We start from the raw sequence: 23,558 nt of genomic DNA, 5'->3' as shown, positions 1-23,558 counted from the left end.
AAAATTGGAGATATTGAAAAATTTACATGACTCGATTGTTTAACTCATATTAAGCTTATGAAAATTTGTCTCATTACTCTATTGGTTAAAAAGGTTATATTATTCTTGTAAAAATATCAGTAAATTTGGGTGGGGTGTGTTTTGACTTTGAGAGAGCATCACTTTTTATTGACCCCTTTACTCCAATGTGTTGTTCAAGAAGAAACATTTTATCTAAGTTGTAAGCTTGAATGTCAATTAGTGTATGAGGGCATGGAAAGTCCTCTCTTATGGAAAGTTCTCCCTTGAACGTCAATTGAGAGAGAGAGAGAGAGATTTTTTAGTTGGTCAATGTTACCTTGCAAGCTTGGTCAAGGTTTGATGGGTTTGCCTCAACAACGTAGAACTTGTTCGGATTATATTTTAAATCAGTCCCATTTAAATCTTTCAAATCATGATTATATTTTAAAAAGTTATGCATGAATGCAATCTCAATAGGAGCTACTTTCTTCTCAAATGATGAAAAAAAGGATTTAGTTCCTCATCCTTTTTCCCCCCTTGAACCTTGAGCTTGGTATGTGGGATTTTATGAACATGTGATTTTTTTTGCTTACTTGGTGTTTTCAATTTGTTTCACCTTGTAAACCCGGAATCATAACGGTTAATTACTTGTGTGAGTGTCACTTGTTGTGGGGGCCACTCATAGTCTGAAGCCAAAGTGAAGTTTGCACTACGATTTGCACTACGATGGGTAATACACGCACGCACGATAGATAAGGATACAACATGCAAGACGATAAGCTCATTTTTCTTAAGCACACGCATGATGGATGGAATGTGCAACACGCGTATATGAGCTGATCCAGCCTCCAGCTAGCATCTGGTGGTGACTGGCCTTCAGCCTAGCGGGGCCCCAATGAGAGCGAGTCTTTCGCGAGGACTCTGTCGACTGTGTCAACCATATGCCGCTTCCGCTAATCCATATATTATGACTCTGTGTATGGTTGCCAAGTAGGTGTATTCATCGACAGTACGCACAGGGAGACAGCCCCCCGCTCTCTCTCTCTCTCTCTCTCTCTCTCTCTCGGAATACTGTAAGCTCTAACGCTACTTAGATTTACGAGCGATACTTACAAGTTACGATGATACATTCTAGTGCCCTAGCTGTAGTTCTTCTAGGGCTAGTGGTAGCGGTGAATAATTGGAATATCGGCGGCCAGCTGGCTTCGGCAGCGCCTATCCGCGCCCCAGACCTCAGGCGATGCAAGATGGCCGAGGACAAGTCCCTGCTAGGCCCTCCCGTGACGCTTTTCTTCAACTGCTGCCTGCCGCTACCGCCCGATGGCCGCGTGGTCGATTTCAGCTTCGCCGGCCAATCACATAGCAGCGCGCGTCGCGTCCGGAGGCCCGCCCACACGGCCAGCGAGGGTGACGTGGCCAGGTACAGGAAGGCGTACGAGCTGATGCGGGCCCTGCCGGCGGACGACCCCCGCAGCCTAGCCACCCAGGCCAACGTCCACTGCGCCTTCTGCAACGGCGCCTACATGCAATCCGGCGCCAGCAACATCACCCTCCAGGTGCACTTCTCGTGGCTGTTCCTGGCCTGGCACCGCTGGTACCTCTACTTCCACGAGCGCATCCTGGGCAGCCTCGTCGGGGACCCGGACTTCTCCCTCGTGTTCTGGAACTGGGATAACCAGCTCACCGGCGCCGGCGCCAACGTCATGCCCGCCATGTTCGCTCTCGACACTTCTTCCTCCCTCTACGACCCCAAGCGCAACCCGGCCCATGCGCCACCCGCTCTCGTCCGCCTCAACCGCCTCTCTAACACCACCAACAACTCGCTCATCGTGCAGGAGAATCTGAATGCGATGTACCAATCTGTAGTGACGGCTTCCTCTCCGACGCTTTTCTTCGGGGGTGCTTACAGGTACGAAATATTCAGTACTCCATTGGGAACCGAGCTGCATGAATTTTTCACCTCACATGGCTCCTACTTAGGGCGTCTGTTTGGACAAGGTGAGAGTCCATCATGGTCTTGGCCTTTGTTTGGACGAGGTAAGAGTCCACGGTCTTACGGTTTAGGCCGGGTAGAGAGACTCGTTTGGAGGACTTTGGACAAGGTAAGTCTAGGGTGTGTGTTACTAAGGGCCTTCGCACACACTAGCTGGATGAACCCATGACTAATGCCTCTTCTTTCATTACAAGCTTGCATGGGTAAACTAAGCCCCTCTTTCTTCAACTTGTCCTTCAAGTACAAAGTTATTCATTTGGAAGGAAACATAGATTCAATATTTTTTACTAATGGTCTAGCAAAGGCCTTGTAACATGCCCAAGGTTGATTTGTTGAGAATGTGTCAAGGAGAACAAAAAAAAACAAAAAGGGACCACCATCACCCTCAATAACCTTTTAGCTTAGAGGCATTTCCCATCTCTTCAATATCCATTTGGCTAGTGAAAAGCCATGGTGCTTTAAAATGAAAACATGTCTTTCAAGTCTAAAAAGCCATGTAGCCCTTCAATGGTCTTATCAATGTGGTCAATTAATAATATTCTGCATAGGGTGTGCCTCTTCCAAGTGGTTCACCCTATCTACCAATACCTCAAATTCAACAATCTAAAGGTCCATAAAAGTGAGCCATGCGAGCTCGCTCGTGTCCACCTTAACAATTAAATTTGTAGCCCCAACATGCTTGTCCAATGTGCTTCCTTTTCCCCTATGCATATGTGTTATAGATTGATGCATTAAGTTCACACTATATTTGGCCAATGTTTCCTACACAATCAAGGTGCATGCCAAAATCTATCCACAACTACCAACATGTATTAGGCCTCAATTAGTTATATATTTGCTTCTTGTTTATTCTAGTTTTAGCTATTTAGGGTGGGTTCAAACATGTTCGGATGTTAGTTTTGTGCAAATGTGTCTAGCATACTTGTCAAAAGGAGAAAAACCTAGAAAAAAGTAGGTAGACATCTCCCTGCACCTAGATAAGAGGTCAATAGGCTTTTTACATCAAATCTTGTGCTATTTGTGGGGGGAGGGAGATGCCGTCCCAAGTGGCCTACAACAATCAGTTGAAATATTTAAGGAAACATATGGTGTATAATATTTGGCAACGTTTTGTGAACTATGGGAGGAATGGGCATGGATTTCTCACTAAGTTCGTCTGCCTATTGTAAACCCACCCTATTCTTATATATTTAAGTGTGTATCATACATTAGTTATTTATTGGTTTCTTATACAAAGGCTATTCATTGTGGGTTAGGTGCTAATATTAATAAAGATACAATGAGGTTGTATTAGCTAGGTTTAACTTATTTGACTTTGTGTTTCCTTGTTGTTCAATTTAGGATTGGCACAGATGACTCCAACTCGACCGTCCTAGATGCCCCATTGGGGGGGCAACTTGAGAATGGGGTACACAATGCCATTCATTTTTGGACAGGAGACCTTAGCCTAGAGCTAATCCAGGACATGGGGACCTTTACCACGGCTGCTCGCGACCCTATCTTCTTCGCGCACCATAGCAATTTGGACCGGCTTTGGGAGGTGTGGCGCTCCATCCCAGGCGGCACGCGCAAGCCCCCAAGCGACCCTGACTTCCTCAATGCCGAGTTTGTGTTCTACGATGAGAAGGGCCGCTTAGTGCGCGTCACAGCCCGTGATGCATTAGACACGCAAAAGCTAGGTAAATAAGAGCTTTTTGAAATTTGACATTTTGCAATGTGAGAAAAAGGACTCTTTTGACCGTGAGAGTGTTGAACATCATGGGCTTTTTTAAGGGGAAAATTACATATCTAGCTAGGTGCAATAAGGGGCATGGGCTCGTTGGCCCCTAAACCCATGAGCCCTATCACACCTAGCTAGGCATGCGGTCCCTCCCTGAGCCCTCTCTTATCCCTTGCTTGAGCCCTCTCTTATCCCTTGCTTTTCCTCGAGTGTTCCAACATCATGAGCTTCTCCTCACGAGGTGCTGCATACTTAGTTAGGTGTGGTTAAGGACATCCCCCTGCCCCCAACCACACCTAGCTAGGTATACTGACCCTCCCTCCTAAAAGCTCATCACGTGCCTGTAATTCATAACATGGAAATCATAATGGGAATTTGTTTTTGCTTTTAGGTATCACCTACCAGCACGTAAGCAGAGGCGATAACCTGTGGCTTAATTTCAATCCTCAGCCTTCCTCAACTAGCAACTTAGCTTCCGTTGCAGCAGCCATGGGCGTGCAGGAGGTTGGCCCAGCTTCGTCGACACACAGTAGTCCAACTATTGATCTAGGTCAGAGACTCGCTGCCCTCGTAAGGCTCCCTCTTGTGAACAATCATCAGAGGCAATCACAGCTTGACGAAGTGTTAGTCATACAAGGGGTGGAGCTCGTTAGAGACCGTTTTGTGCAGCTGCTTGTGTTCCTCAACTTGCCGGACGCCGACCGCAACACTCCCATTACCGGTGCCGAGTTTGTCGGCAGCTTCAATGTGCTGCCTCGGTTTGATCACAAGCGCCTTTTGACGAATGTGCGACTGGAGATTGGTGATAACCTCAGACGCATCGGCATCCAGAATGACCCGATTGTTGTCATCACCATTGTCGTCAAAACGCAAGCCCGCTACTCTGGTGTGGACGTTAAAATGAGAGGGATGGAGATCATTTACCAATAACTTCAAGTTCAACTAGCAATAAGCCAAGCCTTGCACGTTGAAAGAGTTCCCTTTCGTCTTTTCTTGGATTTTCTAGATGCAATATTCATTCATCTGCCTAAAGATGAAGTAGGCCGGTGTAGGAAGATGAATGAATATTTTGACCACATACCCAAAAAGAGAAACAACAACAACTAGAGGCACAATTTCGATAGCAATGTATGAAAACTCCAATAATGGTTTCGAGAAAACTTGTGCTTTATAGATGCCAAGTGACAATAATAAACATGTTGGTACATTTTCACCATGATTGACATTTTAAGCAAACAAAAATAATACCTTATAATTGGGGACATAGTACTAAAATTTGAGCATGATGGGCATTATAAGCATAGAAATAATAAATATCTTACAATTGGGAATATATTACTAAAAGTGAACATACAAATTTTAAGTTTATCTTATTATAGTCATAGTACAATATATATTAATCTAGGCCCCTTGGAAATTTTCAATTAGGTAATACCACAAGCTTTAACCTAAGCCTATTATGTGAAGTTGATAAGCTCCTCCACTTAATTGATATGTTTTGCTACATTAATAAGAAACCCATTATCATCTACATGTCAATTGGTCTAGAAATATACTAAATGTTAATGCTTCATAGATAACAGGAGTCAAACTGAGCCCTTTACACACAATTTAAGCAACATACAACCAAACAACTACAACATAACAACCATACCTATTTTCGTTAATAAAAGCCATACCTTTCATGCGTGCTCTCAATAGTTATGATACAATGTTATATTTGTGGGGGGGCGGGGGGGCGGGGGGGGGACTAAGGTTGCAATTGCATGCAAAAAACTATCTAGCACACTCGTGACTCTAGAAATCCAATATAAAGATCAGAGTGAGAGTGAACTCATAGCTTAATCACCATTATATTGGAGCCTTGAATCCAAAAGAATCAAAGTCTAATAGCTCATTCTAAGGTCCATACAAGAGTACTATTTACATGTGATCATTCAGGTAGGTTACCTATCAATGTAGGTTAAATACCACCTAGGGTTGGCCAATGTAGATCATGTCATGTATATTCATGTGTTACCACAACATTAGATGCTAGATTGTGAATGATATAAAATGCCCCTCAAATGCATATGTAGGTATCACCAACCTCACCAAGAAAATGAGAGAATTGTGTCTATGCCACACATCTATCTATTAACGCCTATTACGAGGTCTTGTAAATCCATTAACCCATAATCTTCACCTTTTATACCATATGATCACAATTTGTGAAAAGTGAAGGCTATTGACAAAAAAGGCTAAAAGCTGTAGTGGCAAATAAGTTACTTTATATTAAATGTATGTAATAATTTCTTTGAGAGCATGGCTACCAATATTTAATGTTTGTATGCATGGAGCCCCAAGAGGAACACAAAGGAAAATGGAATTCTCTTGCAAGAGAATATATCTTGCAACATCAACAAGCTTGTTTATTATGTTTTATATGATCACAATAAAGAAAAGAACACCAGGCACAACAAATCTTCATGCAGCATCATGTAGACCTCCCATGAATTTGATAGAATCAACCATATTCTTCAATATCTTCACAAAATCCATCAATAGAACAAACAAAGCAAAGGAATACACCATCTTTGAATGGAAATACATCACATAGTATTCATCTTCAATATCTTCATAGTCTTCTCTCTCAATCTCTCATATACAATCACTCTGTTCAGTAGAATTGACTATCTCTGACTCTCTCTCTCTCTCTCCATCAATAATACATCATCTCCTCACTACAATCTCTCATAATCACTCTCAATAATCCTTCTTAGGTCGTGGATACCCCTCCCAAGAGGTATGTCTGATATGAAGAGTCACCAGAGCCACTACAGTGTCCTTTCATAGCTCACTACTATCACTTCACTTCAGTCTTCACTTGAGTCTTCAGCAGCTACTTCTTTCACTTCTTTCACCTCTTTTGCACTTGTATTCACCTCTTTCCAAGGCTAGAAAACTTTCCCAAGCTACACTCTCATCCATCAGAACACATACAGAAGCATACAGAACAGTCTACAGAACAGTACCAAAATAACTACAGTACAAAACAGAACAGAACAAAACAGAAGCTATACAGAAGACCTACAGAAGGTTACAGAAGGTCATCAAAACCACATAACTCATACTCAAACCATTCTAAACTCTCAAAAACTATTCAATAAGCTTTCACAAGATCTCAATATTCATCAATCAATACTCCATCCCTCCTTATAGAAGACAATCAGAACAAAACAGAAGCTATACAGAAGGTATACAGAACCAATCAGAACCTCTCAGAACCTCACATCTCTACTAATAAACATCATGAACTTCCAAAACACAATCAATATCATCTAAAACACTCTCAAACCACTTCCAAACCAATCAATCATCTCATAAAATCAACCATTCAGCTCTCAAAAACAACAAAAATCAGCCAAAAAATAAGTCATTTCAACACTCAACATATCCCCACACTTAATAAGGAAGCGTCCTCGCGACCCAGGAAAAAGGGAATACAAGTTCAGGTAAAAGCTCAACTTTGATCTTCAATATCTCTTCAAAAACAATCGATCCAACCACGTCCCCAACTTATAACCTATATCTGATATAAAAATACAACGAAAGAAAAACCCTTTATATACATTAATACTTCTTATAAAACTAGAAATCACAACAAACTTGTAAAGGATATAAGAGGTTTCTTCTTCTTCTCCTGCATCAGCATCTTTAACTCTCCAACCACGACCCCATCACCACAATTCTCCAAAATGTAGCTCGCACGAAATCCAATCCAATAGGAAACCACCACGATCGTTTTACATAAATTAACCCACAACACAAACACTACACACAACACAACCATCTGAATGCTCCTCCAAAAAGAGAGATTTTCATTAAAAAATCATCTACCATACATTGGAAAAGGTATCAATGAAGATGATCCCTCTTGAAAGATTGATGATTTCGGAAACGATCCATAGACAAGGATTCATCTACAAATGTTCTGGGAGGATTTTGAAAAAACTGAAGACAGCACATCCGTTCCAATAGGACTAGGTATCTGCTAGGCAAACAAAGGGCATGAAAATACAATATATCCAGCTGTTGGGAATCAATGCTCACATTGACATTCATGCACAACATTGGAATAGGCTTGGAATCATTATGAGAGTGCCTATGCATATACGCCAGGTACCAAGCAAAGTGAGCAGTTAATCTCACTGAAGGACCTGCAGACTGTGAATACTGCTAAGCAAAATGAATATAGTGCTGATAAGCTTGACTGGCAGCTATCCATTCTCCTGGAATTACTGGCCAATTTATCTGAGGTCCTGTAAGGGAATCATTCGAGCTCCATCCCCTTCTTCTGGAAATCTGATGATCAAACCCGTCATAGTCATTAACCAACTGAGGTGGTTGAGATATAGAAGTGTTAGGAGAGGGAAGTGGAATAAGGAAAAGTGGATGAAGAGAGGGGTAGGAAAAATCATAAAAGGAAGAATGATTTAAAGAAGGAGTGGCAGAAATTTGTAGGGAATCACTTAAGAAGGGTGTTAACTGATAAATAGGAAATGTGGAAGGTACATGAATGGATGTAGAAGGACATGGTGGAGAAGGGGAAAATACTCTATCCTCAATAAAGGAACAGTATGTAAAAATGAAAATTTGAGGAAAAGAGCAAGGTTGGAAAAGAAGGGGTAAAATGGTTGTGGAATTAGATTGACAAAGGAAAAGATATATATGATATCGGTGAGCCATTTGTTGGTAATACAAGAGGGTAGGAACAGAAGGTCCTAAGAGAGATCTTTTATGATAGGCATCAAAAAATGTAGAATCAAACGGATTATGTTTTGAAAGATAAGCTAAGAGATCCACCCTCAGTTGATTAGTACTCTGGGCATAGGTAGGGGTTGTGTTCTGTCTTTGATTCAGGACCACAGAATCAATCATGGTATGCCAGGAATTATCAGGGCAATTAGCCACTTGGGAGGAGCAACTCTGGAACATGTCAGCTATGCGCAACTCCAAATGGTTGACATACAAAACAGCTTGTAGAACCACGTCTCCCACATACCAAGCCATATCCACCTCATCTGGAATTAACAAGTCTCCTCGTAGATACTTGTAGGACATCAACATGGTATCTGGCGTGACAGAATCTTCAAACACCATCCTTACCATCTCTGTCAGCAACTCAGCAGACCAAGCCCGACTCCATCCATCCTCTGGAAGAGGTAAATCCATCGTGGAAAGCTTCATGTAGAAGGCCAACTTCTGGAGGTGATAGTGGACAAAGAAAGAATAGTCTGGAGGAATATATTCCTGAAACTGCTCAAATGTAGACCATAGCAAGTCCATTCTGGATTGCAATATTTCCACTTTATCTTGGAAGAGAGGACACAAGGTAGCCTGTCTTTAAAGAGCAGCCAAGTCCTGCGATGAGAGAGAAGGGATCAAGGGAACACGAGGGCTTGGAGGAACAGACCGTGACTTTGCCAGTTGATCTTGCAACTGCTTAATTTGGGAAGCTTGTGATTCCATTGTGTCATTAGCAGTCTGTAAGGCTGAAAGTTTGTCATCTAAAAGAGTTTGGAACTCCTGCACTTCTCAGGACATCCTCTCCTTCTCCTCTGAAAGGCTAGTAATCTCTGATTGAGCCTCTGTTAATTGAATCTTCAAAGAAGAGATCTTATCTCGTTGGGTTGCAACCAGTTGGGTTTGTTGCTCCATCTGCTTAAACAAATTTGCTAGGGTATCCTTAGCAGAAGCTAACTCGGATGTTGCCTTATGCAACTGGTCCTTAGACTGCATCAGCTCTTCATAAAAGGAAGCGTACAGCTATTGAACACAAGTTGTCACTGACAATTCAATGGAACTCTGAATGTCTTTACAGAGGAAAGGAATTGCATCGCCCGAGACTAGACTGTTCAGTGAGGGAACTGATATATCCAACAAACCTTCGCGATGTGCTCTGAACAGGTTATTACATGTGAGATACCCAGGTAGATCACTGCCAGAGGTAGCAGGAATGGGCACTGAAGGAAGAACTGAAGGAGCTTTATCCACTACCCGCTTCAAGCGTTTGCGCTGTATGACCAGGGGAGGTGGAGAATCATCATCCTCTATATCAATGGGTTCTTACTCATCTGAAGGTGGAGGAGGAGGTACTGGATCTGATGGAGGAGGTGGAGACACATGCTTCTGTAAACCTGAGTAGGTCAAGAAGACAGATAAGTACGATCCATAGGTAACATTGGTAACATTACCCCTGGTGACTTTGACGAAATCTTGATCCATTTTAGTGAGTAGGTAAGTGCTCCAATCAATAGCGGCTCCTTTCAACACCATCCTTGAAGCTGTGAAAAGCTCTTTGGACAAGTACTGGGATGGCGTTTTGGCAGGCATAAACCTGTCCTGGAGAAACTGACAGACCATCTTCCACACAGGATCAGTGATCATGGAAAAGGAAACTCCTGAAGAGTTGATCACCTTCTTAACATCCAGCAATTCCGTTGTCTGCTTTTGTAACAGCTTCAAAATCTCTTCATTAGAGAAAAGCTGACGAGTGGTAACAAAGGGTTCACCTTTGGAGGGAAGAGAGCCTTCCCTAGGCCTCGAGGTGTCAAAGTCATAGAAATACCCTGGACCAGTCCCGACTTCTTGCTGTAGGAGGCCAAAAACTCGTCACACATCGATGGATCCTCTGGAAACAATGGAAAGGAGGTAGCGACAAAAGCAGCGAGTCTCGCCTTCGTAAGAGGCTCAAAAGTGAGTAGGGAAGAGTAATCCCTACTGACTAGTGGGACATACTGGATAGGGGGAGGAGCGTGAGAAGGCGCCATTCAAATGGTTACACACACACACCACAAACACAAACAATCAAGGAGAATGCCTGCAAAGCAACAGACAAAAAAAAACCAAGGATAAGAGAACAACCAAAACAATAAAACGTGACTCGACCAACTATCCCCAAGCAAACCACAGCCTAGAAAAAATTGGACATGACCTCTAGACATATGCGACCGAAAGCTTCATGCTATGCATCATACAAACACCCAAATCCCCGTATCAGGCAATAAAGAAAGAAAAAAAACTACACACCGTACCCTTAATCGTATCAAAGACACTAAACCAAAGCATTACCACAACCTACACACATCAAGACCACATCGTTGAGAAACCGGTGTTTGACCATGGAAATAACTCCAAAGACTGCGCATACCCATCCCACGAAACGGGTTCATTAAAAAATGGAATTTAAGTGCAGTGAGGGGGAATTAATTTAATGAAAGTTTCATTTTAATAAATTATTAAAAAATGGGTGAAGTTTTATTAAGTGATAAACCTTAGCAAGAAAACGACGGTTCCTTTTTAAAAATTTAATTACCAATTATTAGGTGAATGCGGTGCTTTAATTCGAATCCCGGACTTCGATACCCAGACGGGGTCTCTAAATGCAAGTTCATTGATTACAAATTAAGGTGATGTGGAGCGCTTTTTTGCCAGCGCGTGCTCTTGTGACGGCTGGTTCATTTTAATTAAAAATATTAAAGTGCCTCTTTAGTGCACTTAGCGCGTGCGAAGTGAACGGCGGGTTTATTTTTATTTTAAAAAAAATTGTGTGTTTAGCGCGAATGCGCGTGCCATGGTGGTGTGTAGGTTTCATTTTTTTTATTGTTTGTTTGTTTGTTTTGTTTGTTTTTTCGTGGTTGTTTTTTATTTTTATATTAACCGTGGGTTTTGGGGTAGCTGAAAAAATAAAAAATAAAGGGAAAATACTTGGTAGTGGGTGTATGTAAATGCAAAGAATGCGCTCTCCTCAATCCAAAAATATCTGGATTTTTTTGCTAGATGTTTAGTTTGTGTTTGGATGAAAAATGTGTATTTATTTTTTTTGTATTTTTAAGGAATTTAGGTGTGAATTGAAATATGGTGACAGCTTAGAAAAATATGCCAAAAATAAGTAAAAATGTTAATGGAAGTGTTATGAATTTTTAGGAAATTAAATTGGAATTTTTTAGTATTTTTAATGATTTTTTTTATTTTTTGGGTATTTTTAAAAGATTGAGGAATTTTAAAATGGTTGGAAATGTTTTTTCTGAAATTTACAGGTTTAGAAAAATATGACCATGGGTTGCAGAAATAATATGAAATTTTCTAGATTTTTCTGTATGTTTTTTAGAAATTTTAAATGAGTTTGTTTAATTTTTCAATGTTTTTTGGTTTTGTTTTTAGTTTTTTTAAAATTTTGTTTTTGTGTTTTTAAAAGGGTTTGCGGGTTGGTGAATGAAAAATCTGGGAAAATACCAAGAAATAGGATGCGTATCAGCAACCGGCTAACAAAGTCCCGCACCCGTGCACGATCAATCACGAACAATCACACTCGCACGAACAGCCACGTGCGTACACACCCTTTGCGGGTGTCAAGGGCGGAAAAGAAATGCCTGCGGGTTTTTGCGTGATGGGGGGTTAAGGAGGGGTAAGGTGCTGCGGGTCTGCAGAGGGTGTGAACAGGACTTAGGGAGCGGTTGCGGTGGTGGGGTTCATGCGGGGGGGAACAGTGGTCTAGGAAGGGTTATTTCCTGCGGGGGTGCCTGTGGGGGGAAGGGGACTTAAATGGGGGTGTGTGTTAGTGAGTGTGGGAAGGTAGGTGATGGAGGGGTGAGTGGGGGGAATGGGGGTTTAGGTGGGGGGTAAGTGGGTTTACTGGGGGGGAAAGGGGCTTGGTTGGGGGTGGGGGGAGGGGGGGGGGGGGGGCGGGTGTGTGGGTGGATGGGGGAAGGTGGTGGGAAGGTGGGAAAGGGGGGTTAGTGGGGGGTAAGTGTGGGTGCACACGTGGCAAGGAGGAAGGCGTGGAGGTGGTGCAGGAGGTCAATGGCGGGGCAGGAGACCCGGCGGTCCGGCGGCACAGAAGCGACAGCACAGTGTCATTGCGGGGCAGGGCCACGGCGCAGGCCACGTGGTGGCGTGACGGCGGGACGGCACAGGGACGAGTCTGAAGGTGGGCGGCGTCCGGCGTCGCAACGGCGGGGGCAGGCGGAGGCGTACCCCCCCATCCCGCACGCGTGCGCGGGGCGGGGTAAAAAAATTTGTAGTGACACGGGATTGAAAGGGCGCCCGGATGCGAGGACGAGGCACATGAATGTGACCGGGGCGCCTTAAGACGCGTAAAATCGAAAACATGCGCGTTCACGCGTTGGATGGGGCGCGCGAAAATACATAAAAATAAAGAAAATTTAATATCTCCCAATCCAGACGTCAAAATAAAATGGCGTAAAAACAAAAAGTGGGCAAGACGGCAGGGGGAAGACAAGGAAAATGTGCAACGGGAGTTCCAGGGGGGTAAAGGGCAGTCACATGCTAAAAACACAAAAAACGGATTAAAAAACGTAATGAAAAATTAATATCAAAAGATCCGTGCATCGGAACGAGGTGCAAGAAAAAGGAAAAATATGCAGAAAGACGTGCCCAACAATCCTATCACATCAAAACATAGTTCTGACTAAGATAAGACGCGTTCACATGGGAATAACCCAAAAAAGAGATCCGAAAATGGGATCGGAAATTAATATTGGAAGAACCGTTCGCCATGCAGTAAGAAGGAAAAATGTTTGCAGGAAGGGATGCCACAGGGTTGTCATGTTAAAATGCAGGTCCGATGGAAGTAGGAGGGGTTCTCATGCGAAAAACACCAAAAATACACCCAAAAACACACTTAAAAATTAATAATTAAAAATCCAGAAGGCAAAAGAGGGTGGAGGAAAAAGAAAAAAGGTGGGGGAAGGTGCGGGGGACACGACTGTCAAATCAAATTGGGATTCCGATGCAAACAAGGCAGGTTCACATGGAAAAATGTCAAAAAGGCGCACGAAAAAGTCTTTAAAAAACCGGAAAATTAATATTAGACAAACCGTGCATCAGAATGAGTCGGAGTAAAAATGAAAAATGTCAGGGGAAAAGTGGTTGTTAGGGCTATGACGTCAGATCACGGTTCCGAAGCAAGCAAAGCGCGTTCACATGGAAAACCAGCTAATTTGCACAAAATGCTTCAAAAATTAATAACTCGAAAACCGTGCACCGGAACAGGGGTAGGTAAAAAGGAAAAATGGTCAGTTCAGAGGGAGGAATAGGGCTAGACGTCGGTGAACGTAGGGTGCGTTTACTTGGCAGGACCTCAAAATCAGGAAATGAAGGAAAACTGCTAGGGAACAGTTCCAAGGGTGGGTGGAAAATGAACAAGTAGGTGGGAAGGGACTCCATTAGGGTAACAACAAGTCATGGCATAGATGCATTAGCAGGTTGAGGCATATGCAGAAGGGTAGGCAATGTAGACGCGCAGGGATGTGTCCCCACACTTAAGACCTTAACGGATAAGGTGAACCGAGCAACAGGGACCTAGGACCACACCACAGACCATCCACTAACGCCCCCACACTTAAAACATGATCGTCACTGAGAAACAGAAGTTGTAGGGTTAGAAAAACTTGGCCCATGTTGTTGAGGATCAAGGTTGATTGTCGATGGCATGTTCGGTGTTATTGTCGGCTGCTCGAGGTACCAAGGCATCTTCTCAGCACACGTCCTTCATGGCAGGGACCACGCAGCAGTTCCTAGGGAGGTAGCTGATGGAAGGAATCGCAGGAAATTCGATGTCGAAGGATATTGCACTCAACTCACAGTCACTCAAATGGAATGAAAGAACAGTCACTCGCCCCATGACTAATATCACTCGAGGAAAAATGATTAAAACCCATATCTCGTACTCGGTTTAGGAATCGACAAGGGGGTGGTGCAGAGGGAGTATGCCAAGGTGCACAGTTGATGGTGCATTAGTGCATCGAACCCCTCTGGCATAAGTGCAAGGAGGAAGGCAAGGGAGCCTTACAGTGCAGTGTACAGAACAGGGTGATGTGTCTCGTGTTGATGATGGTAGAGACCCAACCCGTGGGTGCATAGGGAGACGGGAACATACCTGACTCCAAGTGTCGTAACGTCCCTCAATCTCACCTCTCGGTAATTGATTGAAGAAACTCTAGTCACACTCAGCCCACCCTCTGTCTCACGCTCTGTTGATATATACAGGAGGGCAGCCTTTTCCTGAAACCCATTGATGTTATCCTCACGATCACTTGTACAAAGGTTGTATGCCTTGTGCGCATTTGACGGTGCAACTGTGCATCCCGCCCTGTGCCGGCATACGGTGCGAGAAGGAAGGCTAGGGAGCCTTATGGTGCAGTGCACAGAAACAAATCGTGCTTTGTGCATTGAGAGGCCCATCCCGTACGTGCAACACTTCATTCACACTACTCACCTCTCATTTGATTTGAAGGGAAAAGACTGGTCACTCACCCCACCCTCTGTCTCACACTCTATTGATCGATACAGAGGGCAACCCATACTCACATCCCCATCCGGTTAGGATGAAAGCTCACATCACTCGATTATTTGTCGATGAAGATCACGTCGTCAGTTTGTTGAAGAGGCATACCGAGGGAGGTAGCCATCAAATCGAACGTTGTGTTGAATAGGAACATGTCGTCTGCTAGAGGACAGTTAGACGCTCTACAAAGATACCCAGGACACAGCGTACCAAGGGAGGTAGCTTCGGAATTGGATCCTGGAAATTTCAATTAATGAATCCACCTTCTGGACTGCTGGGTGTTGTCACCTTTTCCACAGCCAGCTTCTCGCCCAAGGGTGGTTACCAGCTTTTCTTGGAACGAGGCTTGCTATGACAGGGAATTGCTTCCTTTTCTCCCATAACAGTTTTTGTTTTTTTTCCCTTTTTTTTCTTTTTCTTTTTTTTTTCCTTTGTTTTCCCCTATTCTTGAGGGTGTTTCCACCTTTTCTCGAAGAATAGGTTGGCATGATAGGGACCTAAGTCCTTTTCTCCCATGACTGATATGTATTTTTTTCTTTTTTTGTTTTTCTTTTCGTTTCTTTCTCTTCGAATTAAGCAAGGAAATGGTAGAAAGACCATGTATCAGAACCAACCTCGCCACTGTCGCTGGTGGAAAATAGAGGATAAGAGATCAAGGCTGGAAGATAGGATTGAGGGGACACAGGGTTGTGTCCACCTCATCAAGAGTGGTTGAAAAACGGCTATCAGAAGTAACATCATAAGAAGTACAGTGCCATGCCAACGAGGGAAAGGATCAGGTGGCCATAATTGTCAAGATCCCCAAGGAGGGAAGTACTTCTTTAGGTGATATCCATTAATTAGGAAGGGATCATCAGAGGCATCAACGGTCTGCACTTGGACAGAGCCATTAGGGTTGATGGCAAGTACCTTATATGGGCCCATCCACCGTTGTTGAAGCTTGCCAGGAAACTTGCCAAATCGTGAATCATAGGCTAGGACCAAATCACCTTCTTTGAACTCCTTGTGCTTGATGAAGCTGTCATGGTAAGCCTTGCGTCGAGCTTGCGTGGCTTCCATGCACTGTAGAGCCATCCTACGAGTTTCGTCCAAACATTCCAGGTGCAAGAGACGGTGTTGCAGTGAATCATCGTCCCCCAAACACTCTTTGATAGCCACTCTCAAAGAGGGAAATTCCAATTCAACAGGGAAAACAGCTTCTGTACCATACACTAACTGGAAGGGTGTCTGTCCTGTTGTTGCTTTATGGGAGGTTCTGTACGCCTAGAGGGCCTCTGTAAGTCGGTCGTCCCAATCACGACGATGTGCAGCAATCGTTCTTATCAGAATCGAGCAGAGGATGCGATTGGTGACTTTGACTTGGCCGTTGGCTCTGGGGTAATAAGGAGTAGACTTGCGATGGCGGATCTTATACAACTCTGTCAATTCTTCCATGACTTTATTAATGAAATGCGTGCCTCTGTCACTTACCAGCTCTAGGGGACTGCCAAAACGGGTGATGATATTCTCGTACATGAACAGGGCCATGCTGTTACCATCGTCCCGCTTTAGGGCTTTAGCTTCACACCACTTTGTGACATAATCCGTACATACGAGGATGTATCGGTTCTGCTTCCTTCTGGTAGGAGGATCGATCGGGCCAACGAAGTCGATGCCCCACTTCTCAAACGGCCTTAAAGGAAGGATAAGTTACAGTGGCATGGCACTTGTCTTGGTAGGTTTCCCCATTCGCTGACAAGCATCACATCTTTTACAGTAATCATAGGCATCCTTATGAAGGGAAGGCCACCAGTATCCTGCTAGCAGAGCCTTCCTGGCTGTAGCTTCTCCTGCAAAGTGGCCTCCACATGGCTCGTCATGGAAAGCCTTCAAAACAATCCCAATCTCATCTCCTGCAACACATCTTCTGAGCACTTCATCTTTGCCTTTCTTGTACAGTGCGCCGCCTAGCAGGGTGTAGAGGGTTGATTCTAACATAAGCTTCTTCCTCTCTCGACTAGAAATACCAGGAGGATACTATTGGGTTGCCAGCAGATTGGCAATATCTGCATACCAGGGGGTTACAGTTTCTACCAGGAAGAGGGAAGCATCAGGGAGGTCTGGATCATCCTGCTCCCCATCTGCGGTCTGTGGGATACGCGACAGATGATTAGCCAGAACATGGGAATGACCCGCGGCTTAGTAATCACTTCAAAGTCGAACTCCTGGAATAGAAGGAGCCATCTCATCATGCGTCCTTTCATATCTGCTTTGTTCATCAGGAAGGACAGGGCCTCGTGATCCACATAAAACTTAAAGTGGGTAGATAAGAGGTAGTGGCGAAACTTTTCTAGGGCAAACACCATTGCCAAGCACTCCAGCTCTGTCACTGTATAGTTTCGTTCTCTATCAGTGACTTTTCGGCTTGCATAATAGATTGGTTGATCCAACTTCGAGGAGCCCTTTTGGCAGAGAACTGCGCCTAAGCCTTCAATGGATGCATCAATGTGTACATGGAACTCTTTCGTCCAATCAGGAGGTTGCAGAATGGGTGCCTCAATTAGACACTGCTTCAGAGTGTTGAAGGCTTTGTCACATTCTTCCGTCCAAGTAAACTCTGCATCTTTCCTCAGAAGCTTGTGCAAGGAGGTTGCCTTTGTTGCAAAATGGGCTATGAACCTTCTATAGTAACCCACATGGCCTAGGAATCCCCTCAACTGTTTGAGGTTGGTGGGTGCTGTTAGAGCTGCAATCTTTTCGATCTTTGCAGGGTCTGTTGATATCCCTTGTGCAGAGACAATGTGGCCCAATAGAACTCCAGAAGAGACCCCAAAGATGCATTTGTCAGGGTTGAGGGAAATCCCATACTCCCGGCATCGGTAAAACATTGTTCCAGGTGTCCCCAGTGTTCACGGATCAAACTATAGACACAGAAGTCATCCAAATATACCTCAATAAAGTCGTGCATATGATTTTGGAATGCGGCCATCATGACTCGCTGGAAAGTAGCAGGGGCATTGCAGAGCCCAAACGGCATCACTCGGTAAGCGTAGGTCCCCCATTCTGTGGTGAAGGTTGTTTTGGATTGGTCTTCTTCTGCGATCTGCACTTGGTTGTATCCGCTAAATCCATCCAGAAGGGAATAAAGCTCATGTCCTGCCACTGTGTCCAACAGTTGGTCTGTGAAAGGGATAGGAAAGTGATCCTTCTTCGTCTTGGAATTGAGCTTTCGGAAGTCAACACATATTCGCAATTTTCCATTCTTCTTGGGTACGACCACGATGGGTGAAACCCATTCGTTATTTGCCACTGGATAGATGAACTCGGCTTCCAGAAGCTTCAACGACTCTGCTTTTACCAATGTGGAATAATTCGAGTTCATTTGCCTCTGTCGTTGTCGTACTGGCTTGGCATCAGGCTCCAAATCAATATGATGCTAACATATTGTGGGATCAATCCCCTTTAGGTCTTTGTAGAACCACGCAAACACGTCCAAATTTTCTTTCAACAAGTTGTACAAGGTTGACAACTCCTCTTCTGGGAGACTGCTACCCACCTTCAAATGGCGTTCAGTGCCATCTGCATCCACAAAGGTTAACTGCCTTTCACCTTCTACTTCACGGATGAAGGTCCCAGGGGCTGCTTTTGGATACAGATCCGACTGCTTCAAGGGAGTGATGTCCTCTTCGGATGTCCCACTAGAAACAACTTCTTCTTTTGGTGGAGACTTAGATTGCTCCTTAAGATGTTGAAATGGGATTAGAGCCATTTCGGGTTTGGTTTCAAGATTAGTTACCTCTTGGCTTGAAGACTCCTCTTCTGATGACACGTCCAGGAACGTCACATAACACGGACCCTCTGATGCCTGTTGGGTTGATGGGACTGGTGCTTGTTGGCACAGTGCATCATCATCATCTTTTCTTGGCAAGGATGGGTTAGGACGGCAACAGCCACTGCTGAAAGACGGCTTATTCTTCTTAATCCATTTCTTATAAAGATTTTGCATATGAGAAGATCCGTTTACCAAACCAAATGGTACCATTGCCATTCTGTCCCATAGCATGAGCTTGTCTGCTTCTGATGCTTCTGGACCTTCTTCTTCATATATATCCTCTGCAGGTGGGATAGATTCTTCTGGCTCACTTTCATAACCTTCTTCATCCATATCATATTCATCCTCTTCTGCCTCTGTCTCTGGCTCTGCTTCTATCTCTGCTTCTATCTCTGTCTCTGCTTCTGTCTCTGTAGGAGCTCTATAGGAGAAGAACAGGTTCTCTATTTCCTCTTCTCCATGTGTCTCTGGATCTGCTATGGCCATGTAACAAGGAGAGCAGTATATCCATGCTTCTACCTCACTGTCAGAAGTGATTTCGGAAATCATTCATGGTTCAGGCAGGAAGTATTCACCCATTGATAATGGCTTTGCATCTTTTGGGAGTTGGCTTATAGTATCCACTGTTAAGGAATGTGCCATTACTTTCTTGGAAAGGATCTGTTTGATAGCATCTTCGTCTACTAATGTTCCATCTGTAGCCTCATTAGGGAAGTCAGAAGATAATTCCAAGGAGGTGGATCCATGTCCTTTTTGAGCACCATATAGCTTCAGCACCACTTTATTGGGTCCTCTACCCAAGGTCAAGGTTCCTTTGAACCAATCCGTCCTTGCTCGGGCTTCAAAAAGCCATGGTCTGCCCAGTAATAGAGGGTAGGATGTACCATAAGAGTTTGGCTTCACCACTAGATAGGTTAGCCAATAATCTTTTCCAGCCACTGTAGTCTTCACATATGGGAGAATGCCCAAAGGCTTGATTCTGCTCTGATCCGCCAATCTGATGAGCCATTGGGTTGGTTGCACACCTTGTAGGCCTAGATCCTTCATTGTCACATCCGTCATAATGTTCACTGATGAACCTCCATCAATCAGTGCATTTGCAATGAAGCAGCCTTCTATCCACACGCCAGTCTCTGGAGTACCCGGATCTAGGAAGGCGTTACCTACATCCACTTCTTTGATAGGCTCTAGAGCTTTGTTGGACTTTGTTGCTGCTGTTGAGGGAGCAATCCTTAATCCACGTCTTCTTGTCAGTATACTTTTGAACATTTTTTGGCAACTAGGAGACATCATCAATAATTGTCGGAATGTGAGGTTTGGTTTAAAGGTATCTAGATCTCTAACCAGATCCTATTCCTTAATAGGATCCACTGGCTTCTCTAATCGGTTAGGGAATGGGGCAACACCCATTTTCATTTTCCCTCTTTCTTCCAACAGAGGAATCATGGGAACTTCTTCTGCCCCTTGTGGCACCTCCATCTCTTCTATCTCCTAGACCTCTGGTCCTGTCTCTGGAACTGTCTCTGTAACTCTCTGTGGCACTATAGTGCTCTGTATGGCACTATCAGGCTCTGTTCTGTTCTGTTCTTCTGATGGAAGTTTGGACTTCACTGTTCTGGCAGGAGGATTTTTTTCTTACTGGATAGGTGGTTCCTTCTTCTTTGCACGTGTGATGGCAGCAACTTCCAATTCCACTAAATTGGAGGTAGGCTCTTGGGCCTTGGCCGGACTATCAGTAGCACTGTTTTTCACAGGGGCTGGGCTTGGACAGTCTTTTGCAGTGTTGCCTTCTCCTTTGCAACAACTGCATAAGGGCTTGTAATCCACTAACCTTCTGGGATTTGGACAATTTGGTGAGATATGTCCTTTTCCTCCGCATCTGTAATACTCCACTTCTGATCTCTGACCACCGCCAGACTGTCTTCCTCTGTAACTTTGAGAAGGAAATCTTATGGGTCTGAAATTAGGACCAAACTCCCTAGGCTTGGGTCCAATATCCTGTGTTGTCATTTTGGATTCCAGCAAGTTGAATCGTGCGTCTTCTTCCTTCCTTCTCCTATCATGCATCTCTTTCAGAGAGCAAATGTCCTCTGTATGGTTCTTCCGCAAACAGTAGGAACAGAAATCTCTAGGAATGGTTGGGTTTTGTGTACATTCAGTGGCTAAATGGCCTACTTGATGACACTTACCACACCAAGTATTTGACCGCATCACATCTCTTCCTGCTCCTGCAACATTGGATATGCTAACGGTATTCACTTTTAGCGTCTGTAGATGTTCTGTAATCACATCCATCAACTCCTTTTTGATATTTGCAACTGAGTTGGATAAGTAATCCTTCAAGCTTTCTTCTCCTGAGGTACTGGTAGTAGGATTTTGAGGAGTCTCTGTAATCACTGCATAAACAGGTTGGGCTAGTGCAGAAGGGTCTCTGTTCTGATTCTGATTCTGAGCTCCTGTTTGAACTGTTGGCTGTTGGCTCCAGTTGGTAGGGTTCCACTGTTGCTGCTGATTTGGCATTGGGGAGATTGGTTGGGACCATTGTTGTTGTGGTTGAACCATCATTTGAGGCATTGATTGTGGCCACTGTGGATTTGGTGCACTGTACTGTGATACCAGGGGCATCTGTTGGTAGGGGTAGGGGACTGTCCCTGGGACTGTATTTGTTGGGTACATCATTCTTGGCATCAGAGGGGGTAGGACTCCTCTTCCTGGATTCATCACCAATCTAGCTTCCACTTCATCGTACAGTCTTGCACCTTCAATTGCAGCTTGCAGTGTGGCTGGTCTTTGCAGCTCCACAAACTTACGGACTTCTGGTTGTAATCCTCTGAGAAACACCCCCTTCTGAATGCCATCATCTAGATTATGGTTAGTCCATCTCTTCAGGATGGATTCCATTCGTGAGACATAAGCTTTTACTCTTTCTCCAGAGGACTGACTTAAATTCATAAATTCCTCTCGCATCCGCTCTTCAAAACCTTCATGCCTGAATTTAGTGAGGAAGGCCAACTTCAGGTCGTCCCATGTGCCAAAAGTTCCTGCTGCTTGTCTCTCATACCACTGAAATTCTGCGCCCTTGAAAGTGGCGAGGAATATTGCTAACCAATGCTCAGGGGTTCTAGCATTGTTAGCCACACATGCTACCATAAACTCTGCTACATGAAGATCAGGGTCTTCATTGTACTCTCCCTTAAAAACTGGCAATGGAACTACATTCGTTGGCCTGTCATCAATATTTCTAGGACGGATCTGGCTTGGAAGTGGACCTCCAGCAGGAGGAGGAAGGGCTTGATGTGCCATTGGGACGTCTGTAAAGAGTTCCGCAAGGGCATCAAAGGCGGCTTCTGCTGCGAGCTCGTTCTCAACTTTGATTTTTGCTTTCTCTCTTCTCACGTACCTCTGGACTCCTTCTAACGCTTGCCTGTTTATTGCATCATTCATCAGGGGGTTGGCTCCACTATGTTGTTAGTGCTCCATAGAGGGTTAATAGAAGGCTTCAGTCTCTAGAGGACTGTCTTGCCAACATTTCTTCTACTTCTTCCTTTTCAACGTCTGTGAATTCTGCTTTCATGCCACTGCATAGAGGAAGGTATTCGGTCCTGAAGGTGTCAAAATGCATACGTCTGAGCATTGTGGTGGTGCCATCATCATAGTAATGCCAGCTTCTGATGGTTTCAACAGTGTATGTTGTGAAGAACACTCTGTCTAGCAACTTCCAATGGGTTGCTAATTGAACAAACAGAAGATTATCAGTGCACCAAGCATCCCATGTATCTTGCTGTTGAGCATCCACGAATAAATTCCAACTCTTTTCCTTCTTGTCTCTGTGAACCTCTACAGACCAAGACTCCTGAAGCTTCTTCACAATCTCCCACTTGATGATGTCTAGAAACTTCTCAATGAATGCCAAATCTTCCATGGATGGTCATTCTCTCTGTTTCTTCTCTTCAGTTTGTCCCCAAACAGTTTGCCACCAAGATGCAAGTTTCTGCTGCTTCAACAGGAAGAGGAAATTGTCCACCACATAGAGCATGCATCATGATGGTGATGTGTTTCCGCCATTGTGGGATGAACTTCTTGTGGAAAGTGGCTTTGATTATGAGAAATTCCAACTCTTCAGTGGAAGAAGGAACTTTACAAACATCCATTGAATTCTTCTCTTCTTGGCAATGCCATTTCCTTCATTTTCAGCCTCTTCTGGTGCTTGTTGATGGCAAGTTTCCCCGGTTGCGCACCAAAAACATGGAGTCCCAAGAGGAACACCAAGGAAAAGGGAATTCTCTTGCAAGAAAATCTATCTTGTAACATCAACAAGCTTGTTTATTATGTTTTATATGATCACAATAAAGAAAAGAACACCAGGCACAACAAATCTTCATGCAGCATCATGTAGACCTCCCACGGATTTGATAGAATCAACCATATTCTTCAATATATTCACAAAATCCATCGATAGAAGAAAGAAAGCAAAGGAATATACCATCTTTGAATTGAAATACATCACATAGTATTCATCTTCAATATCTTCATAGTCTTCTCTCTCAATCTCTCTTATACAATCACTCTGTTCAATATAATTGACTATCTCTGACTCTCTCTCTCTCTCTCCATCAATAATACATCATTTCCTCACTACAATCTCTCATAATCACTCTCAATAATCCTTCTTAGGTCGTGGATA

General features: G+C 44.0%; 1 protein-coding gene across 1 annotated transcript; it reads left to right on the top strand.

The window, feature by feature from the left end:
- Window positions 1-1,007: 1,007 nt before the first annotated feature.
- On the top strand, window positions 1,008-4,966 carry LOC148040179 (aureusidin synthase-like). The gene is made up of 3 exons (XM_087666142.1): window positions 1,008-1,909; window positions 3,335-3,672; window positions 4,105-4,966. The coding sequence occupies exons 1-3, from the start codon at window positions 1,122-1,124 to the stop codon at window positions 4,641-4,643; spliced, it is 1,665 nt and encodes a 554-aa protein (XP_087522268.1). The 5' UTR covers window positions 1,008-1,121; the 3' UTR covers window positions 4,644-4,966.
- Window positions 4,967-23,558: the final 18,592 nt, after the last annotated feature.

Source organism: Lygodium microphyllum, chromosome 2, assembly GCF_053477565.2.
Source record: "Lygodium microphyllum isolate KBCC chromosome 2, Lygodium_microphyllum_v1.1.10, whole genome shotgun sequence".
Lineage (NCBI taxonomy): Eukaryota > Viridiplantae > Streptophyta > Polypodiopsida > Schizaeales > Lygodiaceae > Lygodium > Lygodium microphyllum.
This window is presented reverse-complemented; position numbering and strand designations above follow the sequence as displayed.

Excerpts from the sequence above, each read along its gene's own strand:
- LOC148040179 (XM_087666142.1), top strand. The coding sequence starts at position 1,122 with ATGATACATTCTAGTGCCCTAGCTGTAGTTCTTCTAGGGCTAGTGGTA. Across the intron at positions 1,910-3,334 it reads TTCTTCGGGGGTGCTTACAG|GATTGGCACAGATGACTCCA; the intron begins GTACGAAATATT and ends TGTTCAATTTAG. Across the intron at positions 3,673-4,104 it reads ATTAGACACGCAAAAGCTAG|GTATCACCTACCAGCACGTA; the intron begins GTAAATAAGAGC and ends TTTTGCTTTTAG.